The following is a 21,722-nucleotide window of genomic DNA, read 5'->3' on the forward strand; positions in this document are numbered from 1 at the left end:
TGATCTCATTGAATGGCAGAACAAACTCGACGGCCAAATGGCCTACTTCTGCTCCTACGTCTTATGGTAAACCATTATCAGAGTTGAGCATTGGAAAGCCAGTCAGGGTACAAACCTTCAACTCTTTCAACAGGAGTCAGGCCACGTGGCAACTTGGGACATGCATAGAGCAGTTATCACCTCAATAGTATTTGGTGGAAGTGAACGACCAAATAGACTGGCACAACTGCAGGCACATACAAACAACGAAAGAAGCTGTTCCTTCACTGCAGGCAGCTGATCAGGAAGATGGCATCTCACCAGCTGCAGAGAGTACTGAACAACCATCACTCCCAGAGGTCCACTGGTCCCCAACAACAGAAATAGAACAACAACAGTTACCACGGCAACAACAAGCGCTACGGGAATGTAACTCACCAGAGAGGGAACATCACGAGAAATGACTACGCGCATGCGTACCATTAAGAGACCTGAATGATTTAACGACTATATATGCAATGCATGTGCAGCCACTGACGAGAATAACAAACAGTTTGTTAATACATGAGAACAGTTGAGGTACGGTGGGTGACTTGGGTAACTCACAGTTACACATGATAGTGCATGTAAATTTGGAAAAGGGGGGAGTTTGGGTTTTGAAATGCAATCAGCAATATCTGTCCTATCTGTCCGCTGTAGTCATGTGACCTCTTCCATGAGGGACTCCCTGCAGGCAGCCATCTTACACTCAAAGACACCAGACTGGAAAGACTGTAGTCTTTGAACTCATAACTGCAGAGAAGGCATAAGAAAATATTGGCAAGCATGATTCAGAAGTCTTATATGAATACATAAAGAGCAAGTGGATAACTAAGAAAATAGTACGGTCAATTAGAGACCAAAAAGGGATCTTGAAGTATATGTTCACATGCAGATCCCTGAAGGTAGCAAGACATGTAGATAAAGTGGCAAAGACGACCTTCTGTTGGATGAGACCTAGAGTTTAAAAACAGTGAGGTTATGCTAGAAGCATAAAAAACACTAGTTAGACCACAGCTAGAGTACTGTGTACAATTCTGGTCACATTACAGAAAGGATGTGATCACGTGAGAGGGGGTGTGTAACAGATTTATGAGGGTGTTGCCCGGAATGAAGAACTTTAGCTATGAGGAAAGATTTATAGGCTGAGATTGTTTTCTTGGGAACAGAGGAGGCTAAGGGGAGATTTAATTGAGGTGTAGAAAATTATAAGGGGCCTGTATAGAGTGGAGAGAAGGATCTATTTCTGTTAGCAGAGAGGTCAATAAACAGAGGACATAGATTTAAAGTAATTGATAGAGGATTATATGGGAGTTCAGGAGAAATTTTTTCATCTAGAGAGAGATGAAGGCCTGGAACTCACTGCCTGAAATTGTGGTGGAGGCAAAACCCTTATCGCATTTTGGAAATACACTTCAGGTACCGCAACCTATAGGGCTATGGGCCAAGAGCTGGAAGTTGGGGCTAGACTGGATAGCTCTTTTCCAGCCAACATGGACACAATGGGTCAAACAGTCACCTCTGTGATGTAAATTTTTCTATGTTTCCATGTTTCTGTTTATATTAATCCTCTTCTGATTCAGTCTTTCTTTGTGTAATAGTGTTATTGTGAAATCTGTAATGTTTGAATCTTCCGTTTTGGTTAAATTTTCATTGTAGTCATTAGGAATTTTGATTGGAATTTAATGGAAAAAATGGCAAATAAAAATACAATTCAGAGGATTGTGATAGAATTGTGGGAACTAGATTGCCACAGTTAGATTGATAAGTTTAAATAGGTCTTTCCATTATGGATTTCTATTTTGTATTTACAGTGTAATAATTTAAAGTCATAGGATACTGCATAGAGGATGACCTGTGTGTGACTGGAAGGCTGTTTCTAGTGGAGTTCCAAAGAGCTCAGCACTGGATCCCAGCTGGAAGTCCAGTGGCACAGACAGGAAAAGCAAGCAAACTTAAGAAAGATTATTATAGACATAAATTCTTATGTTCAGATTTATAACGGAAACTGCCTACATAAACTTGCTGTGCTGTAATTACATGTTCCTGCCAATGTTGTCATTGTAGTTTCCATCAACGTTGTCATAGGAACTTATAATGGAATGTTGACAGCAAGCACTCACTTACATAACATTTTTAATATATTTACTCTTGGATTCCCCTGTAACTCTGCTAAGTCAAATAATGTACAATTTTATAAGGTTTTAATGTCACAAGTTCTCAGAAGGAAAATGAGCATATCCAGGGGTCAATTGGAGGCTGATTGCTGTTGCTTCACCTGAGGCCAATTGATGTAAGATTCTGTTGCTAGGAGTGTTTGTCAGAACCTAGCAGAAATTACTTAAGTTTACACTTTTTAAAACAATTCAGACATAGAAATTTATAAGTGTGACTAAGTGTCAATTTTGATGCGTGATAGACATGTCTCAAAACATTTTTGATATCTACTGATGGATCTCCTGGGACTTGCTCATGGTGAGTTGGAGGAAATGGTGTGCATTTTAACTGTATTTATTGTCCCAGTTTGAGAGAGATGCCACCCTTGGTTCAGGAGGGAATAACAGGCTTTCTGTCATGCTGTTTTTCAGAGGTTGCGATGTCAGCTTTGGATCCAGCAAGAAAGAACAGCCCTTACTACTTACAGTAATTTCAATGGACTGGGGGAGAGAGGGATACGAATGTTAGTAATATAAAGATTTTTGTATATTAATGTGACATTGAGCAGTTACTCAGATGAAATGGTTTGTGCTTTCAATTGTTTGTCATAATAGGCAGAGAGGCTGCTGTACCAACATGAGACATGCAAGGATTAGCAGCACCATCCTGTGAAGGGAATAAGTATAGCAGAAATCACTTCTATGAGCCAACCCCATTGAAACGAATGTTGGGTGTCATAAAAGAGAAAATGAATTAACCAATTCTCAATGTTAGAAGAACTCACGTATTTTATGATACATAGTCTTTCTAATAATATGGTATACACAGGCTTTCAGAAGGTCTACAATAAGTTGTTACATAAGACTCATGAAAGGAGTCATAATATGTGGAGTAGGACCAGATACTAACCAATGATGAAGGTAGGAATTGAAGTAAATTTCTCAGACTGGAATAAAAGGGAAAAGATTTGTTCACAGGTTGCGCGCTTCGCTGGCTAGGCCATCCTTTACTGCCCATCATTAATTGCCCTTTAGAAGGCTGTGGTGAGCTGCCATCTTGAACCGCTGCAGTCTATGTGCTGTAGGCACACCAATGGATCTGTTAGGAAGGGAATTCCAGAATTTTGATCCAGCGCCAGAGAAGGAATGGCGATATAGTTCCAAGTCAGGATGGTTTGTGCCTTGGAGAGGAACTTGCATGTAGTGGTGTTCCTAGGCATCTGCTGCTCTTGTCCTAGGTGATAGAGGTCACCGGTTTGGAAGGTGATGTCGAAGGGGCCTTGGTGAATTGCTGCAGTGCATCTTGTAGATGGTACACACTGCTGCCACTGTGTGATGGTGATAGAGTGATAGAATGAATGTTTAAGATGGTGGATGGGATGCCAATCAAGCGGGCTGCTTTGTCCTGGATGGTGTTGAGCTTCTTGAGTATTGATGGAGCTGCACTCATCCAGGCAAGTGGCAAGTATTCCATCATAGTCTTGACTTGTGCCTTGTAGATGGTGGACAGCCTTTGGGGAGTCAGGAGATCAGATACTTGCCACAGAATTCCCAGCTTCTGACCTGCTCTTTGTAGCCATAGTATTTATGGCTGGTCCCGTTCAGTTTCTAGTCCATGGTAACCCCAGGAGGTTGACAGTGAGGGATTCAGTGATGGTAACGCCATTGAATGTCAAGGAGAGATGGTTAAATTCTCTCCTGTTGGAGATAGTCATTGCCTGGCACTTGTGTGACATGAATGTTACTTGCCACTTATTAACCCAAGCCTGAATGTTATCCAGGTCTTGCTGCATATGGACAGATTGCTTCAGTATCTAAGGAGTCATGAATGCAATCATCAGCGAAACTCCCCACTTTGACTTTATGATGGATGGAAAGTCATTGATGAAGCAGCTGAAGATGGTTGGGCCAAGGACACTACGCTGGGAATTTCTGTAGCATTTGTCCTGGGACTTGGGTAATTGAGCTCCAACAACCACAACCATCTTCCTTTGTGCTGGATCCTTGATGCCATGTCAAATGCTGCCTTAATGTCAAGGGCAGTCATGCTTGCCTCACTTCTGGAATTCAGTTCTTTTGTCCATATTTGGATCAAGGCTGCAATGAGGTCAGGAGCTGGGCCCTGGTGGAACTCAAATTGAGTGCTAGTAAGTAGGTTATTTCTGAGTAAATGTCACTTGATAGCACCAATGACTCTTTCCATTACTTTGCTGATGGTCGAGGGTAGACTGATGGGGCAGTAATTGGCTGGGTTTGGTTTGTCCTGCATTTTGTGGACAAGACATACCTGGGCAATTTCCACATTGCCAGGTGAATGCCAGTATTATAGCTGTACTGGAACAGCTTGACTGGTTCTGGAGCATAAGGCTTCAGTACTATTGTTGGAATATTGACAGGACCCGTAGCCTTTGGATTATCCAGTGCTTTCAGCCATTTCTTGATATCACGTGGAGTGAAGCAAATTGCCTGAAGACTGGCACTTGTGATGTTGGCGACCTCAGGAGGAGGCTGAGACAGATCATCCACTTGACACTTCTGGCTGAAGATGTTTGCAAATGTTTCAGCCTTTTTTACTGGCACTAATGTGCTGGAATTCCCCATCATTGAGGATGGGGACATTTGTGGAGCCTCCTCCTCCAGTGAGTTGTTTAATTGTCCACCACCATTCACGCCTGGATGTAGCAGGATTGTAGAGCTTAGATCTGATTTGTTGGCTGTGGGATCACTTGGCTCTGCCTATTGCATGTTGTTTCCACTGTTTGGCTTGCAAGTAGTCCTGTTTTGTAGCTTCACCAGGTTGACACTACATTTTAAGGTATGCGTCTGGCATGTCCTCTTGCACTCTTCATTGAGTCAGGGTTGATGCCCTGGCTTGATGATAATATGAATATGCCAGCCCATGAGTTAACAGATTGTGGTTGCATACTGCTGCTGCACACAGTGCCCCATGAATGTCCAGTTCTGAGGTGCCAGAACTGTTGGTAATCTATCCCATTTGGCACAATGGTTATGCCACACAAGAAACTAGAAGGTATCCTCAACAATCACTCATACCAAGTGTCACGGGCAGATGCATCTGCATCAGATAGATTGGTGAGGACAAGGTCAAATAGGTTTTTCCCTCACCACTTGCCACAGGTGCAGTCTAGCAGCTATATCTTTTAGAATTTGGTCAGCTCGGTCAGTAACGGCACTACCAAGCCACTCTTTGTGAGGTCCCCACCCAGAGTACGTTCTATGCCTTGGCAAAAAGTGCTCCTGCAAATTGGTGTTCATCATAGAGGAGTACTGATTCATCAGCTAGAGGGGGCAGGGAGAAGGGGGATGTGGGCAGTAGGTGGTAATCAGCAGGAGGTTTCCTTGCCCATGTTTAAATTGATGCCATAAGACTTCATGGGGTCCAGGGTCAATGTTGAGGACTCCCAGAACAACTTGCTCCTGTGTACCACTACGCCACCACCTCTAGTGGGTCTGTCCTGCCGGTGCATGCCTAGGGATGGTGATTATGTCGTCTGGAACATTGTAAGATATAATTTGATGAGCAATCTGCCAAACAGTACTCCAAATTTTGGCATAAGCTCCAGATGTTAGTAAGGAGGACTTGTCATTTTTGATGCCTAGGTCATTGTCAGGTGGTCTGTCCGGTTTCATTCCTTATTGACTTCTCTGTACTGGTTTGCTACAACTGAGTGGCTTGCTAGGCCAGTTCAGTGAACATTTAAAAGTCAACCACATTGCTTTGGGTCTGGAGTCACACGTAAACTAGACCAGGTAAGGATGGCAGATTTCCTTCCCTTAAAAGACATTAGTGTATCGGCAGTGGTTTCATGGTCACTATTACTGTGGCTAGCTTTTAATTCCAGATTTATTAACAGAATTCAAATTCCACCAGCTGCCATGGTGGGATATGAACAGAGCACTAGCCTGGGTCTCTGGAATACTAGTCTAGCGACATTACCACTATGCCACCACCTCCCTGTAGATTCAGAAATTGGAGGTTTGATATTGAAATTTTCAGATATCAAATTGGAGTATCAATGTCAGTGGATAAATGGTAATGAAGTTTAATATAGCATAGTACGAGGTGGTTCATTTTGGAGAGGAATAAGCAGGGCACTTATTTAGTTTATCTTCCAAATAATGAGAGGAGAAAGCAAACTGAACTGAGAATAGATACATAAATTGCTAAAAGTAGCAATGGGGATTAAGCAAAGTATGAGGGTTCATTTCAAGCAGAAAAGAACACAAAATAGGAAGGTAATGTGAAATGTATGTAGAGCCTGGATTATATCATATTTGGAGCACTGTGCATGATTCTGGTCTCCATACAATTAAAACAAAATTGTAGAACTGGAAAAAATGCAGGATTGAGCAAGAGTAGCCTACTGCCAGAGAAACAGGAGCGCACTTGTGAGTAAATGGAAGAAGAAAATTGCTGAGATATGTTAAGGCAGAGCTATAGATGGACTTATAAAAAAAAATTAGAAGAGATCTTGAAATCAATTTACTAGGGTAGAAGGGTGCAGTGGTGCTTGGAAGAAGTAGGAATAATGGGAGTATGGGATTCTGCGCAAGTGAAAATGCAACATGTTTTCTCAATGAAGAGCTTACAGAAAAGAACTTCATCCATGGAAACATTACAGGTATAATTCAAAGTACATCGTTATTTGTAGATTAGGAGGATCATTTGGTACAAGGTTTTTCAGCATAATTGTTCATTGCATTTAAAAGATAAATAAGGGAATAAAACAGCTCTAATGATTCCTAACAATTAACTTATTAAGCTGAACTACCCACAACAGTATTTTAATTTTAATGTTTAATACACTGCAAATTAGACTGGAATTTGAAAAGTTTTTAATGCTCCCCTATAGCTCAGTTCATAAGAAATAAGTGTAGCAGTCGACCATATGGCCCCTTGACCCTAGTCTGTCATTCAATGTGATCGTAGCCGATCTTTTGCCTTAACTCCATTTCCCCTGCTGCTCCCTATATCCCTGGATTCCCTGAAAGACCAAAAATTTGTCCATCCCAGTCTCGAATCAACTCACTGGGGTAGAGAATTCCAAAAATTTACAACCCTCTAAGTGAAACATCTCTTCATTCCCCCCACCCCTCCCCTTAGATGTAACTTCAGGGTAAGATGTAACTTCAGGATATGACTCCCGATCTGTGCAGTGCAAGTCACTTACAGTTGTAGATGGTCTGTGTCCCTTGGTGTGAAGGCAAAGAGCAAGGGGTTGGAAGGGGAGGTGGTGAATAAAAAAGCCTAATTCTCATTTCTGATTGCTATGCACCAACCCCTGCTTCAAAGTGCCTCAATGTGGGTGTTGAGGACGACAGAATCATGCTCCCAAAACCACTGACCATCCAGAATCACATATGAAAAGAGCCAACTTAGGGAAAGAGGTCAACCAAGTTAGTGTACCCCTAGCATGTGAGAGCACTGAGTGAAGGAGAGAGAGGGAGAAAGAAAGAGAAACAGATGAAAATTGAAAGCTTTTAATTTCTTAAACTTTATTAGTGTTGTTTTCTGTCTTGTTTATCTTACAAAGGTCCTTTCAGAGAATAAGAAGTTAACGGTATCACCCAACCCCAGCCCTAATACAACTCATCTGCTGTTGAAACCCTCATGCATGCCTTGGTTACCTCTAAGCTTTACTCTTCCAACACACTTTTGGCTAACCTCTCATTTTCTACTACCTGTAAACTTGAGGCCATCTAACTCTGCTTCCTGTGTCCTAAATTGCACCAAGCTCCATTCACCCATCACCTCTAAGTCCACTGAGCTACATTGAGCTGAACTACCCAATTAAGCAACAGATCAATTTTCAAATTCCTCTAAAGCCTCACACCCCCATCTCCAATCTCTTCCAACTCTCAAAATCTGTGCTCCAATTCTGGTCTCTTAAGCATCCCTGATTTTAATCACTCCACCATTTGCAGTCACGTCTTCAACTGCCAAGGTGCTAAAGCCTGGAATTCTTCCCAAAACATCCGTGCCTCTGTGTCCTCTTTTAAGACATTCCTGAAAACCTGCCATTTTAACTAAGCTTTTGGCCATCTGCCATAACCTTCTATGGTTTGGTGTCAAATTTTGTTTGATAATGCTTGTGAAGTGCCTTGAGCTATTTTAGTACATTACAGGACTTGTACAAATGCAGGATGTTGTTTTTGGTATTAATAAACAAACTGCAGTGCTTTGGCGCCTAAGCGGAGTGCATTTAAAACTCAAAACACTGGAAAAGGCCACTGCTTGAAATGATGAGACAAAAATAAATATATTTAATCTTTTCTTAAAAGTTTTAGATCTGTATCCACATCTCTCAATATGTCAAGCAGACACCTTTGTGGACATCTTCCAATGACACATACACTATGCTGCTTTAGTCAATTATTGGAATTACAGTATACCAGAGTTGTTCCAGCGTGATTTTCCTACCAATTTTATCCATCGTTTTCTACAAACATTTTCCTCTCCATGGCTTGCTCAGGAACAGGATCCCACCATATAAGGAATGTGGCTACACTGTACTACCATTACAGAACACTAGAAACATCATCTTGCTAGTTTAATTTAAAGCTTTAATACAGAAGAGAATTTGCCAGATAGTGCTGCTTTAACTGCCTTAGGGTAGAGCACACACGGCCATCTTAACATAAAAACAAAAAACACAATGATCAAATTCTTAGAATCACAGAAAAGTTACTCTGCAGAAAGAGGCCATTCAGCCCATCATGTCTGCGTTGGCCAAAAAGAGAAAAAAACTAGCCGCTCATTTTAATCCCACTTTCCAGCATTCTGTAGCCTTGCAGGTTACAGCACTTCATGGATTATATACTAATCAACAGTTAAAGTTTAACATTTTGCTTAATAAAATAAACTTTGGTGTAAAGTTAACGGGTGATTGTGATATTGTGGGGAGTGGCTTATTGGGAGTTTATCATTGGAAATCATAAGCATGCAGCGCCTGGATCAACAACATGCATTTATTGTATTTGGTATCTTTAAGATTTAAAAACAATCCCAAGGTGGTTCACAGAGGCACAAGGGAAAAAAATGGATGCTGAGCCAAAGCAGGTGGATATTAGGAGGGTTGATTAACAGCTTGGTCAAAGTGGTGGATTTAAATGAAGATCTTAAAGGAGGAGAGGGAATTTACGTCCATTCATTTTAACACATGAAAAATCACAGGAAATGCACCAATGCTTTGCAAGACACATTTACTCAGATCAGATTGCAGAATCATATCTAGAATGTAAACTTTATCTCAACAGCCTTCACAAAAAAAAAACTGCCAGAATTTAGTGCAAGAGTTTTATTAACATTTCAAAGACTACATTCCAGTTTGAAAGATGTAAATCTATGCATTTTAAAAATAAAACTGATATTTTGATAAATCCCAGTTAAGAACCATACTTAAAGTGCAATATGAAATTCATTTGATATGATCAGAACATTTCCCTTCATAATCAGGTATGAGGGCAACTTCTTTCCAATCAATATGCATTGTACATTTGACACTATATTTTCAAATATAAGCACAGAATTTGTACATTCTCAGTGGAGAAAAAAATAAGTGCAACCAAAATGGCTCCATGATTTTGGCTTAATCTCAGAGCAAAATTTTCAAGATGAGGATAATTGGCATTTGGAGAAAGGTAAAATGGAATTAAGTATTTGGCACTCATAATTCCCATTAGCTACAAAGTGGTATTATCGGATGTTATGCCCACGATTTTGTGTTTGATTGTCAATCTTACTGCGCCATCATAAGCAATAAAAGAATTGATCATGTGATTCCTTGCAAAATGACAAGCACATCACCTCAGTTAGCTCTCATATACTTCAATATGATCACTTTATAGCAGAACTGAGAACCTCAGGAACCAGATATGCACCATTCTTTGCTGCAGAAATGGATATGTTAGGGAATACATAATCAGCAGATAAAACTTATTTAAAGCTGTAAGCTTTAATTATATCCATTTTGATTTTATTGCACCCTTTTCCATTGCGTAGCCCAAGAGTATTTAGTGCAAATAACTTACTCGAACTGAATGTGCAAAGCACAGTGAAAACATCCATAGGAAGTATACAATTACTGCACTTTATTTACTCCCATTCAGTGACATGCTAGTTGGGAGCTCTTGGATAGGCACCAATTTATCAGTTAAGGTGCCTCAAACTGTTGGGGAAAAAAATCAAACCACCACCAATAAGTATATTTCAAAAGCAGGATTTTTAAAAAGTGACATGCTTTAATTTTTATATATTTTAAAGGGAAACTGGAAGATAAAGGCTTATAGAACCTTAGTCTATGGTGATATTCCTTAAACTTTTGAATTCTTGTACTATTTCAAGTTTGGGAATTAAACATCATGAAAAATACATGGTTCACAGTTGTAATTATTAAGTCAATTGCTGAATATCATGTAATCCACTATGATGCATACATTGGTTACTCTTTAAATTAAGAAACCATGCTGGAAAGACGAGGCTTAAAGAGGACATTATCATGGTGAAAAATAATGAAGCAGCAGCCTTAATCAGGATGCCAAGCTTTTGTTTAAAAACTCAATTATTATTGTTGGATTGGGAACATACTTCAAAATCAAATATCTTAATGGACTGTTTTGCCCTAATTTGTTCATGTTAAATATGCTTGTATCAGTTCAACAACTTGCATCAAGTGTCAGAAAAGTGCTGCAAATTTAACACAATATGGCAAAAGGTTTATAGAAAAGGTTCAAAAAAATGTTCAGAGTGCATCAAATTTCATTGTAAAACTCCTTCTACCCTTAAATCAAAATGTCCTTCGTGTTCCCCTGGTCGTAGAGAGACATAACTGAAATAATCATGTTTCAGATTATATTTTCAGAACCTTTGTGGATCTGTAAAATGAGTTCAAACTTAATTTAAAGCATCTGTAACATGTATACAGTAAATATACTCATTTGGGAATTTAGTTGCTCTGTGAAGAAGAACAAATGCTGCTGTGGAAATTACCCCAATCAGCAGCTTCGCAAGAATTGCACTAGAAATCAGCTGATGAGGAGCTTGAGCAAGAACCAAAACATACATTTAATTCTGACCCTCATATCAGAATTCCAGTCCTGGAATCAAAAGGCAGCAAAGCACCATTTCACTTTTTGAATACCTGCCCTTTATTAAGAACATAGGAACATGAGTAGGCCATTTAGCCCATTGAGCCTGTTCCACCATTCATTGAGATCATGGCTTGATCTGTGACCTAACATCATATATCCACAATTTCTCCATATCCCTTCTGTTATATCTTTTGTTAACAAAATATATCAATCTCAGATTTAAAATTAACTGACGCAGCATCAACTGCCATTTGTTGAAGAGAGTTCCAAAATTTTATCACACTACGTGTGGAAATGTTTTGTAACATCACCTTGAAAGGCCTGGCTCTTAATTTTTAGGCCATGCCCCCTAATTCTAGAGGCCCCAAGCAGCAGAAATAGTTTCTATCCATTAGCCTGATCAGTTCATCTTATTGTCTTGAAAACTTCGAATCACCCCATAATATTCAAAATTCCATGGATACAACCCTAGTTTTATATTTGTGCCAGTCACACTGAAAAAATGGAGAATTAAGATGGGGATGAAAAGGTGTGTAAAAAAATGTATTATAGAAAACATTACAGCTTCAAATATTGTTTTATGATTTGGAACTCTGCATATGAATTCCAGTATATCTGGATGTTATTAAAACTTAGTCACACACATATATAGCATGTTTCCTTCACAGTGTTGCAATTCCTGAGGGCGATGTCTAGGTGACTATTGGCAGTAGGTAGAGTTTGCAGGAAACCCATCTAGGTTCTCCCAAGTTCAAAACAAAAATCAGCTGCTTTGCTAGAAGCAAAGCAAGGCAGCAATAAAGACAACATTTGCATGGAACTCCAAAGTTGTTAAAAATTCATAGATTCTGAGCTCCTGTCTTCCTCAATTAATGCATCAGCCTGTTTCAACGGGATAATTTCAGGGATGTCCACACAAGTTAATTGTCCATTAGATTCTTTCAGTCGTTGATAGGAGTACTCACTACGGAATCCAGAGCAAGCAGATTTTTGGCAAAATTGAAAAAGATTTCCTGCTGTGCTCAGTAGTAAAAAGACGAGAAGGGTGACTGTTATAATTAGCCAAGTTTTCCTACAAGAGAGATATTATTACTTTACATTTTAATCAATTTTACCATTCTTAATTTTATGTTTTTCATTCATCACATACCTGGTAGCATTTCTTCACCACAATACAGAACAAGCAACTTCTAAATAATGCCTATGCTACCTGTTTGCAGAAAATCTCAAAGCATGTGTGGTTAAAGGAAATTTTACTTTTTATATAATGACCCTCTTGCTGTTTGGAAGAACTCTAAAGCAAGTCATCTATTCTCAAACCATCAAGAGGAAGGTAAAACTTTTCTGAAAATACAAAATACTAAATTTCAGATCACACACCAATTACTGCAATCATCAAGGAGACTGCTCTTGGCAGATCTGATGAAAAAAGTAGCTGCGAAAATCAGTGACTGAAGGCTTCTATAGAGTGATTGGATGAGGGCATTCAACTGAAATGGGGATATTTTGTTGACTCACAAAGCCTTGGATTAGATTTGTATAGCTGTTGCTGAGGTGGACATGAAATTTGACCAATAATTTCTCTGCATTTGCAGCTGAAGTAATAGGAACAAAGGAGGAGTGGGCAATTCAGCTCATTGAGCCAGCTCCGCCATTCAAGATGATCACGTCCACTTCAATCCCTTTTTCCCCACACTTTCCCCATACGTCATTGGTATTTAGAAATCTGTCAATCTCTACTTTAAACAACCTCAATGGCTGAGCTTCCACAGCCCTCTGGGGTAGAGAATTCCAAAGATTCACTACACTGAGTAAAAGAATTATTCCTTGTCTCAGTCCTAAGTGGCTTCCCCCTTATTTTGAAATTATGTTCCCTGGATCGAAATTCCCCAACCAGGGAAAACATCTTACTGTCATCTACTCTGTCTATCCCTTTAACTATTTTGTAGGTTTCAATGAGGTCACCTCTCATTCTTCAAAACTCTAGAAAATACAGGTCCATTTTCCTCCATCCTGGGAACAAGTCTGGTGAACCTTCGTTGCACTCCCTCTATGGCAATAATATCCTTCCTAAGGTAAGGGGACCAAAACTGCACAAAGTACTCCAGAGGCGGAAAAAAAACTCATGCTACAGATAACTTGCCACTCATGCAGTAAACACAATTTGTTCTAGTAACTAAAGGGAAGGAAAACCATCTGGCAAAAATCAGAATTATTGAAATTGCACTTGAAGCCTCCTGAAGTAATCAAAGGCTACTGCAAAAGCAAATTACATGCAGTTTATCACAAGATTGAATGTATCATTAGGTAGATGAAGAAAGATCAGCGGCTTGCATTCATCTGCAAAGGTATTCACTTCTCTGTTGGCAAAATGTTGCCATTAGAATAGGCTAATGAACCAGTTTAATGGCGGAGGACTGCATACTGCATCTCTTAATTAATGATAGAGGTACAGGTACTTGATCCTTAGTAAGGTTTCTCTGCATAGCTTTCCCACTAGGGAAAGTTCACAGGAGGTTCACATTGAATGTAGTCAATGGTCACATTAATACGAAAAAAGTTCAACAGATTTTGGTACTCGACAGTTGTTGCCAGGACTCTATTCCAATTTCATGATATTTAAGTATGAGAGTGGGGAACAGTAAGCTGGCTTGGAGAATGGATCCAAGAATCATGGACTCACTTCAGAGATGCCTTGCTCAGGCTGAATAATATACAACCGTACAATAATATACAGCAGGGATATACAACCAGCCCGACAACTTGTGAATGTGGAACTGAGCCACAGACCATGCAACATCTCCTGCAATGCCTATCGCTAGAGGAAGCCTGCACTGTTGCAGATCTTGCCGAATTCAACAAGGCGCAAAAATGTGTCCAGCTCTGGCTGGGCCATGTATAGACTGTCCGTGGACACGATAAGGCGGCGGCTGAATAAAAAGCTTTTCTTTACACTAAATGATCCTGAAAAACTACTGAAAAATCTCACTGGTGGCTGTGGCTGGTGATCCAAGTTTGTAACTAATGGGATAGACATGGTTAAGACTATAAGATGTAGGAGAAGTAGGCCATTCGGCCCATTGAGTCTTCTCCGCCAATGAGATCATGGCTGATCTGATAATCCTCAACTCCACCTTCCTGCCTTTTCCTTATAGCCCTTGATTCCCTTTCTGATTAAAAATCTATCACAGCCTTGAATATACTTAATGACCCAGCACAGAATTCGAGTGGTCCACCACCTCATTGGACCGTGGAGCAGTTGGACTGCACACGTTGTACAATCTCCTTGCCAACGCTGGTCATGTAGCAGTCACTGCTGGAGGTGCTCACAGCCCCTTGCAATCTCAGCATCCTGGATTGGACCAGTGTCCCCCATGTCGCAGGTTGACAGGGCAGCTATGCAGCCATCCGAGGGGTGACCAGCACTCTCCAGGAAGCATTAAGGAGCAGTCACACAGGGCCAGGAAAGGTACTAAGTACAGCTATGATAACCAAGTCTCTCTCTCATGCTGCAGGAGGACCATGTCAGGATCATGGATCCTGGTGACCTGGCTGAATGCCTGATGACCTACAGAGACCGCAGAAGACGGAGGAGAGAGCGACTGAGGCACCTGGCCATGCAAAGGCAGGGGCAGCAACCTCATGAAGGGGCAGCAGGGGCTCCCGCACATACTGCCCAGGAACAACAGCAAGCTGTGGCTGGTCAGCGCCTAGTGACACCCAGGGTCTATCGACACCGCCTGCCATTCCTGCTGACGACAGAGAACCAGTATTGCCGACGACTGCACATGTCTAGGGACCTGGTCACTCACATCTGCCACTTACTGCAGGACTTGGCGCCAAGGGGACATGGAGGGCACCCACTGCCAGTGGCTGTGAAAGTGACCACGGCGCTCAATTTCTACGCTAGGGGCTCCTTTCAGGGTTCCACTGGTGACCTCTGGAGTTTCACAATAGGCCACCCACAAATGCATCCCTGAAGTCACGGGATGCCATCTTCTCCATGGCACACAACTTGTGCATTTTGCCGGGGACCGGGACAGCCAGGATGCAAGGATTTGCCCTGATCTCGGGATTCCCACAGGTGCAGGGTGCGATTGACTGCACTCATGTGGCACTCAGGTCTCCATCGCTGCACACAGTGGACATCAATCTCAAGGGCTTCCACTCACTGAATGTCCACCAGAAATGCATCCTGCAGGTCTGCGCACGGTTTCCAGGCAAAATGACACCTGCGTGCACGACACCTGCATCTTGAGTCGCTCGCAGATCCCCGCAGAATTCCAGGGTCCACAGAGTTGGCTCCTTGGGGAGTAACGTTTCCAGGGAGAGAGAGGCTGGTCATCATTGTGGTCTGAAGGCCACACAGAGCACAGGGAAGAGGCCCTGGACTGAGACACCTGCCTTTTATATTGCGCAGAAAAGTTTCACATCTGAGTGACAAGAACACTGCTCATCAGAACAAGGAGCCATAGGAAGGGAGAAATTCTTGGGAGTCAATTGACAACGGTAAACATTATATACAAGTGATTAACACCCATGCCCAAGCTGTGCAACTAATTCTCCTTAACTTTCCTAACCCTGCCGCTACATCTTGGTGCTCCCTGGACATCCACAGTGGAGGTGGAAGCAGCCTGCTGACTGTGATGCCCCATCTGTGATGGCCACGGGGGCTGGGCCTCGGGGGGCCCTGGCCTGCTTTCAGGGTCCTACTGTGTAGCAGCGGCACCCTCCTCGGCCTGTGAAGCTGGATTTGCAGAGGTCACAGGAAGAGGGGAGTCAGATGGGCCGGTCACTCCCAGAGTCACCTGGGTGGTTAGCCCCGGAGCGTGCACCTGCTGATCTTATAGGTGCCCGAGGGCCCTGGCTGACTCCATCAGCGGAAGGGGTAACTGGAGTGAGATTGAGCTGCCCAGCACCCCTCTCATGTACACACTGTTGGAGGCCAACTATGGCATCAGCGATGGAGTTAAGCCCACGCACAGTGCAGGAGTGACATCCTGGACCAAGGTCTCCACGGTGACCACCATCCTGCCAGTGTTGACCTCCTGCGTTGCAATGCCGGCACTATCAACTCAGCCTGAAGACGGATGGGCTCCTTCATCGTGCCTTGCAATCTGAGGAGTGCACCGGCCATCCCTTCCTGATGATCCTGAGCTTACCTTTGCAGCTCCAGCAACTGTGCCATGACCGAGTCCAGAGGCTTCGTCATCCAACTCGGGCTCAGCAACGTTCTGGCCTCCAGCAGTCCGCCGAGTGCGGGGGCCTGGGAAGTCCCTGCCTCCGTCTGCTCTGGATCAGAAAGCGCAATGTGCTCACCAGATTGTGGTCCCACTGCTACTCTAAAGCTAGGTCCCACTGAGGAATGTGTCTCTGCGCTGGTGGAGTGTGTGGTTGAGCGCTGTGACGGGACTTCTGGGAGGGTGCCTTCAGATTCCTCTTCAGAGGTTTCTTTGGAGCTTGCTTGGAGGTTCTGGGGCATGGACTCCATTTGCTGCTTCCCAAATGTGCCTGTGAAAGCAAGGGGAGATAATTGGTGCATGGCAGTGGCCTGTGAAAGAGGATATCACTCACAGCATGGTTCTTTGATGGATGTTGCACCGCTGGATCCTCACTTGGTAGAGCAGCGCCGACCTCACCGTCAGCACAGAACCGGTCCCGGTCATCGCTGGCCAGCTGGATGGCTGTGTTTTCAAATTCTGAGAGAACTCTGAATTCCAGCATCCCTCCACCTGTCTGCGACCTTTCCCTCCTGTTGTGAGCCAGTTTGTCCTGCATGGATAGAGATGAGGAGAGTGTATCAGGACGCCTGTAGGGGCAGATGATAAGTACGCCTGGCCTGTGTGGGTGGTGAGTGGTCCCATGAAAGGGATGAGGACAATGACGGTGTGTGTGAAAGAGTGAATGGTGATGTCCCTTGCACTGGCAGTGAGTGAGGGTCCTGTGGAAGTGTGATGGGCTTCAGTGAGAGAGTTAGGAGTGATGAAGGGCGACTTACCCTGGCAGAACAGATGATCATTCATCCTTTCACGGCACTGGGTGGCTGCTCTCTTCTGAAGGGTGTTGGCGCTGACCACCTCTGCCACCTCCTACCAAGCCAGGTTGGTGACTTTGCTACCCATCCTGTGGCCAGAGCAGGGTAGAGCACATCCCGGCAGGCATCCAGCAGTTGCTCAAGGGACCCGTCGTTGACGCGGGAGGCTGCAATCTTTTTGCCTTTGCATGTCTCCCAGACAGCGGTGGTGAGCTGGTGGCAATGAGCGCTTTGCTGGCGGCTGCCTTTTAAAGATAGCGGCCGGCGTGATGCAACAGCGGAGTGATGGTGAACGGACGAATGACAGCCTGCCCGCCATAGAAATGGCTTGTTTCGTGGGAGTGAGTATATAATGAGGCAGGCTCAGGAAGATACGTTGTGAAAACCTGCCATTTCATCGGCGGGTTGCACTCCATTTTACCTACCCACTAGCACACAGAGCAATTCTGGGAAAATTCCACCCAAAGTCTCCCCACTTTCTTTTAAAATGAAGTCTCCTCGCTCTCCCTGCTCTTTTTTAAAAAAGTCTCCTCGCTCTCTTTAAAATGGTTGTTTTTATTTCAGATTTCCGGCACAGCAGTATTTTGCTTTTGCATTATTTTGATAAGACAAGGTACCTGAACTAAGTTGATCTATAGTTGAACTGACAGGACCTGGAGGGATAGATTTGTCATCAAGGAAAACAACATTTCCTATTGCAGTTTAGTTAATCTAGCTAGCTAATGCTTTAACAGATAGATTGACTTACTCAGGGCTTAGATAAGTGGGATGTGACCTACAGTGAACAAGAGTGTGCAGATCATAGTGCATGTTTCTTAGTAGCTTGGAGACAAACAAGGCAATCAGTTTCTATGTTAGATCAAAAATTTTGTTTGTCCACACATACTATAAACTAATCAAAAAGTAATGATTTATTTACACTAAATGAACCACTTTTAGTTACGTGTTTGAGGAAGATCCAATCCTCTTCCTTGGCTATATTCCTTTTCCATTTGAAAATAATATAGAATTGAGAATTAATAAAAATAAAAGGTAATCAGATTGCCCAAATGGGAGATGCATTTCAGCCATGCATTTCTTAATGCTACAGATGAATTTCATTTCAAATCTATATATTATGAGACAGAAAACAAAAATATACAAACTCTTTAAAGAAAGGTGAATCCTCTTCAAAGCCATGTTGGTTCTTGATGTGTGGGCACTGATGCACTATAATACAAATGCAACAGACATTGTTTATAGGATACTGTATAGATGTAAACTGACAAAGTGTCTAAATTATTAACAAAAAACTAACTTATGAAAAAACATAACACATCTATAGCTATTAATAGCTATTACAATCAAATAGTCATACCTATATGAATATCTACATCAGCAGGCACTTTTCATCACCAAAGTTTTCTTCTTCTTGTCAGTTTTTATTGCAATGTCAACTTTTTCTATTAGAAATTCTTATGTACAAATTTAAAATGGAAACTGCCAAAGTAAACTTGTCACATCATGATTATACTCTCTTGTCAGCAGTGGTATTGTATTGCCTGAGTTTACATTGCCAGCTCCTCAGCTTTTAACGCAGAGATGCACCTATGCTCCAGCCAATTCCACTCCCCTCGATCCCAAATTTCTGTATTTTTTCTTTATCTATAAATAATCTAAAACTGAAGTATTACAAAAACTTAAGGGTTGAATGTATCATTTTAAAATTGAGAATAAATATGCATACTGTTGTCCAATTATTGTGAAAAGCACAAGCCCTTTCCTTTATTTTACTTCAACAGTTAGTCAGAGCTTCTGAACAAATCTGTTTATTCTGGGCATGCACAGTTGGCAAATTGTAAGTCAGGAGATGTAATGGAAGTGGAAATAAGCGGTCATGGTAATGGTGTGGATGTCCGGTTGGAAACTCTTGATGATGAATTTGACCCCAAGATTTGAAGGGCAGAAGAGTGTGTCCTTTCATCCCGCAAGTTTAACTTGACAAAAACTGGACATTGAATATTAAAAGGTTTATATTTCAGACAAGTGATGAAAAAAAGTGTAAATGATCATGCTTTTTGGTTATGGATTTCTCAAAAACAAAAGCATCCAGTAACAATCGTTATTGTAGTTTCTTTGTTGAAATTTAGAAAAGAAAACAAAAGTTATTCTGAGAACAAATTGCTGTTGACAATTTTAGTTAAAATATCCGTTTCTCAACCATTTAAACAATGATGGTTTGAGTATTTTGATGAATTTTATAAACATACCAAAAAATGTGTTAAGGGAAGGATGTACAATTCAGCAAATGCATTAATGGTGCACTAAATTTTCTGTTTCTAAACTTCAAGTGTGCACATCAAGAAATTATGCACCTTCCATCCTTTCATTTATGCTTAAACGCTTTAAACAAGGAACTGCCTGACAACAGGAAGCCATTATGGTAGAGGTTACAATGATATGACGGACTGAAGGCAAGTTCTGAGGTCTGATTATTTGCAGTATTTTACAAAATGACCAGCAGCATTCAAAATAGCCAAATTATAGTTTTTCTGAGCTGAGAGAAGAATTCTATTTGCTTTTCCCCCCCAATATTATTTGAAAATAATTTGCATTTAGTTAGAATCTTGCACATTGTTAGAAGGCCTCAAAGTACTAACCATAAATGGGCGCTTTTGAAACATGGTGACAATTGTAGGCAAGAGCTACAGCTAATTTCCACAGAGCAAGATCTCACAATAAAATAAATCAGTTTTTAAAAATCTATTTAGTTAAGACACCAGGAGCAAGGCATTGGCTGTAAATAGGACGACAGGACAAATAGTCTATAAAGCCCTTCAAATCTGTTCCGTCATTGAACTGGATCATAGCTCATGCATATTCTAACTTTGTTTACCCACATCTTTGTTCCATATCTCTCAATGTGTATTTATGTAACACCTTTAATGTAATAAAACATACCAAAGCCTTTCACAGGAACATTTTCAAACAAAATTTGACACAGATATTTAAGTGGATATATTGGGGCAAATGACTAAAAGCTTGGTCAAAGAGTTAGATTTTAAGACATGTCTTAAAAGGAGGAAAAAGAGAGGTACAGAGGCACACTGGTTTAGGGAGGGTATTCCAGAGCTTAGGCTATAGCAGCTGACAGCAGGGTGATCAAAAGTGGAGTGTTTAAAATTGAGGATGCTCAAGAAGCCAGAATTAGAGCAGCACAGACATTATAGATAAAGGGAGGTTTGAGGACATGGAGGGAATTTGGTAGCATAGTGTTTATGGTATGAATGAGTGATCCTGAGGCCTAGACCAATGCTCCGGAGACATGTTCAAATCCCACAATGGTGGCTGGGGAATTTAAATTAAATTAAATCTGGAATAAAACACTAGTGTCAGTAATGGTGACCATGAAACTACTGAATTGTTGTAAAACCTGTCTAGTTTCACAAATGATGTTTAGGAAAGGAAATCTGTCATCCTTATCCAGTCTGGAGCTTTGGTGATTCCAGAACCATAGCAATGTGGTTGATTTTTAAACTGTCCTCTGAAATGGCCTAGCAATTTACTCAGTTGTATTCAAGATGGCAGCTAACCACTCTCAAGGGCAATGGTGGACAACTAATGATGTCCTTGCCAGCGATGCCCACATCCCACGAACAAACATAAAAAAATCATGGATAAGAATTTTAAAATCAAGGCACTGTTTAATCAGGAGTCAATGTAAGTTAGCAGGCACACAAGCACACTCGACGTGTAAATGGAACTTGGTGCAAGTAGTTTTGGATTACCTCTGGTTTACGGAGGGTAGAACGTGGGAGGGCAGCCAGGAGTACAGTGGAATAGTCAAGTCTAGAGGTAACAAAAGCATGAATGAGGGTTTCAGTAGATGAACTTAGACACAGGCTAAGTCGGGAGATGTAACAGAGGTGGAAATAGGCGCTCTTGGTAATAGTGTAGGTATCTGGCTGGAAACTCATGTTGGGGTCAAATACAACACCAAGGAAGTCTGGTCTACATTCAGCACAGTTGCCAAGGAGAGGGATGGAGGCAGTAACGAGGGAATGAAGTTTGTGGTGGGGTCTGAAGACAGTGGTATAAGTCTTCCTAATATTTAGTTGGAGGGAATTTCCACTTACCCTGTACAGGATGTCAGGTGAGCAGTCTGACAATTTACAGGTGGTGCAGAGTTCAAGAGTGGCAGTGGTGAGTAATAGCTGGGCATCCTCAGCTGGAAACTGACACTATATTGTTGTAAAATGTCACTGAGGGGCAGCTTGCAGATGAGAAATTGAAGGTGGTCAAGGATAAATCCTTGGGGGACACCAGGTGTAGGAGCAGAAAGAGAAGCCACTAAGGTGATTTTTCTAGCTATGATTAGATAGATAATAATGGATCCAGATGAGTGCAGTCCCACCCACCTAGGA

General features: G+C 41.8%; 1 protein-coding gene across 6 annotated transcripts in view; it reads right to left on the reverse strand.

Annotated features, from left to right (window-relative positions):
* Positions 1-9,478: 9,478 nt before the first annotated feature.
* Positions 9,479-21,722, reverse strand: part of nagpa (N-acetylglucosamine-1-phosphodiester alpha-N-acetylglucosaminidase) — an 85,728-nt gene continuing 73,484 nt past the window's right edge. For all 6 annotated transcript variants that reach the window (XM_078540791.1, XM_078540792.1, XM_078540786.1 and 3 more), the window contains 2 exons: positions 18,465-18,528; positions 9,479-12,357 (listed from right to left, as the gene is read on the reverse strand). In XM_078540791.1, coding sequence (XP_078396917.1) covers positions 12,117-12,357; positions 18,465-18,528 — 305 coding nt within the window. In that variant the 3' untranslated portion in view covers positions 9,479-12,116. The remainder of the gene's footprint in view (positions 12,358-18,464; positions 18,529-21,722) is intronic.

The sequence above is a fragment of the Cetorhinus maximus genome, chromosome 4, assembly GCF_964194155.1.
Source record: "Cetorhinus maximus chromosome 4, sCetMax3.hap1.1, whole genome shotgun sequence".
NCBI classification, from domain to species: Eukaryota; Metazoa; Chordata; class Chondrichthyes; order Lamniformes; family Cetorhinidae; genus Cetorhinus; species Cetorhinus maximus.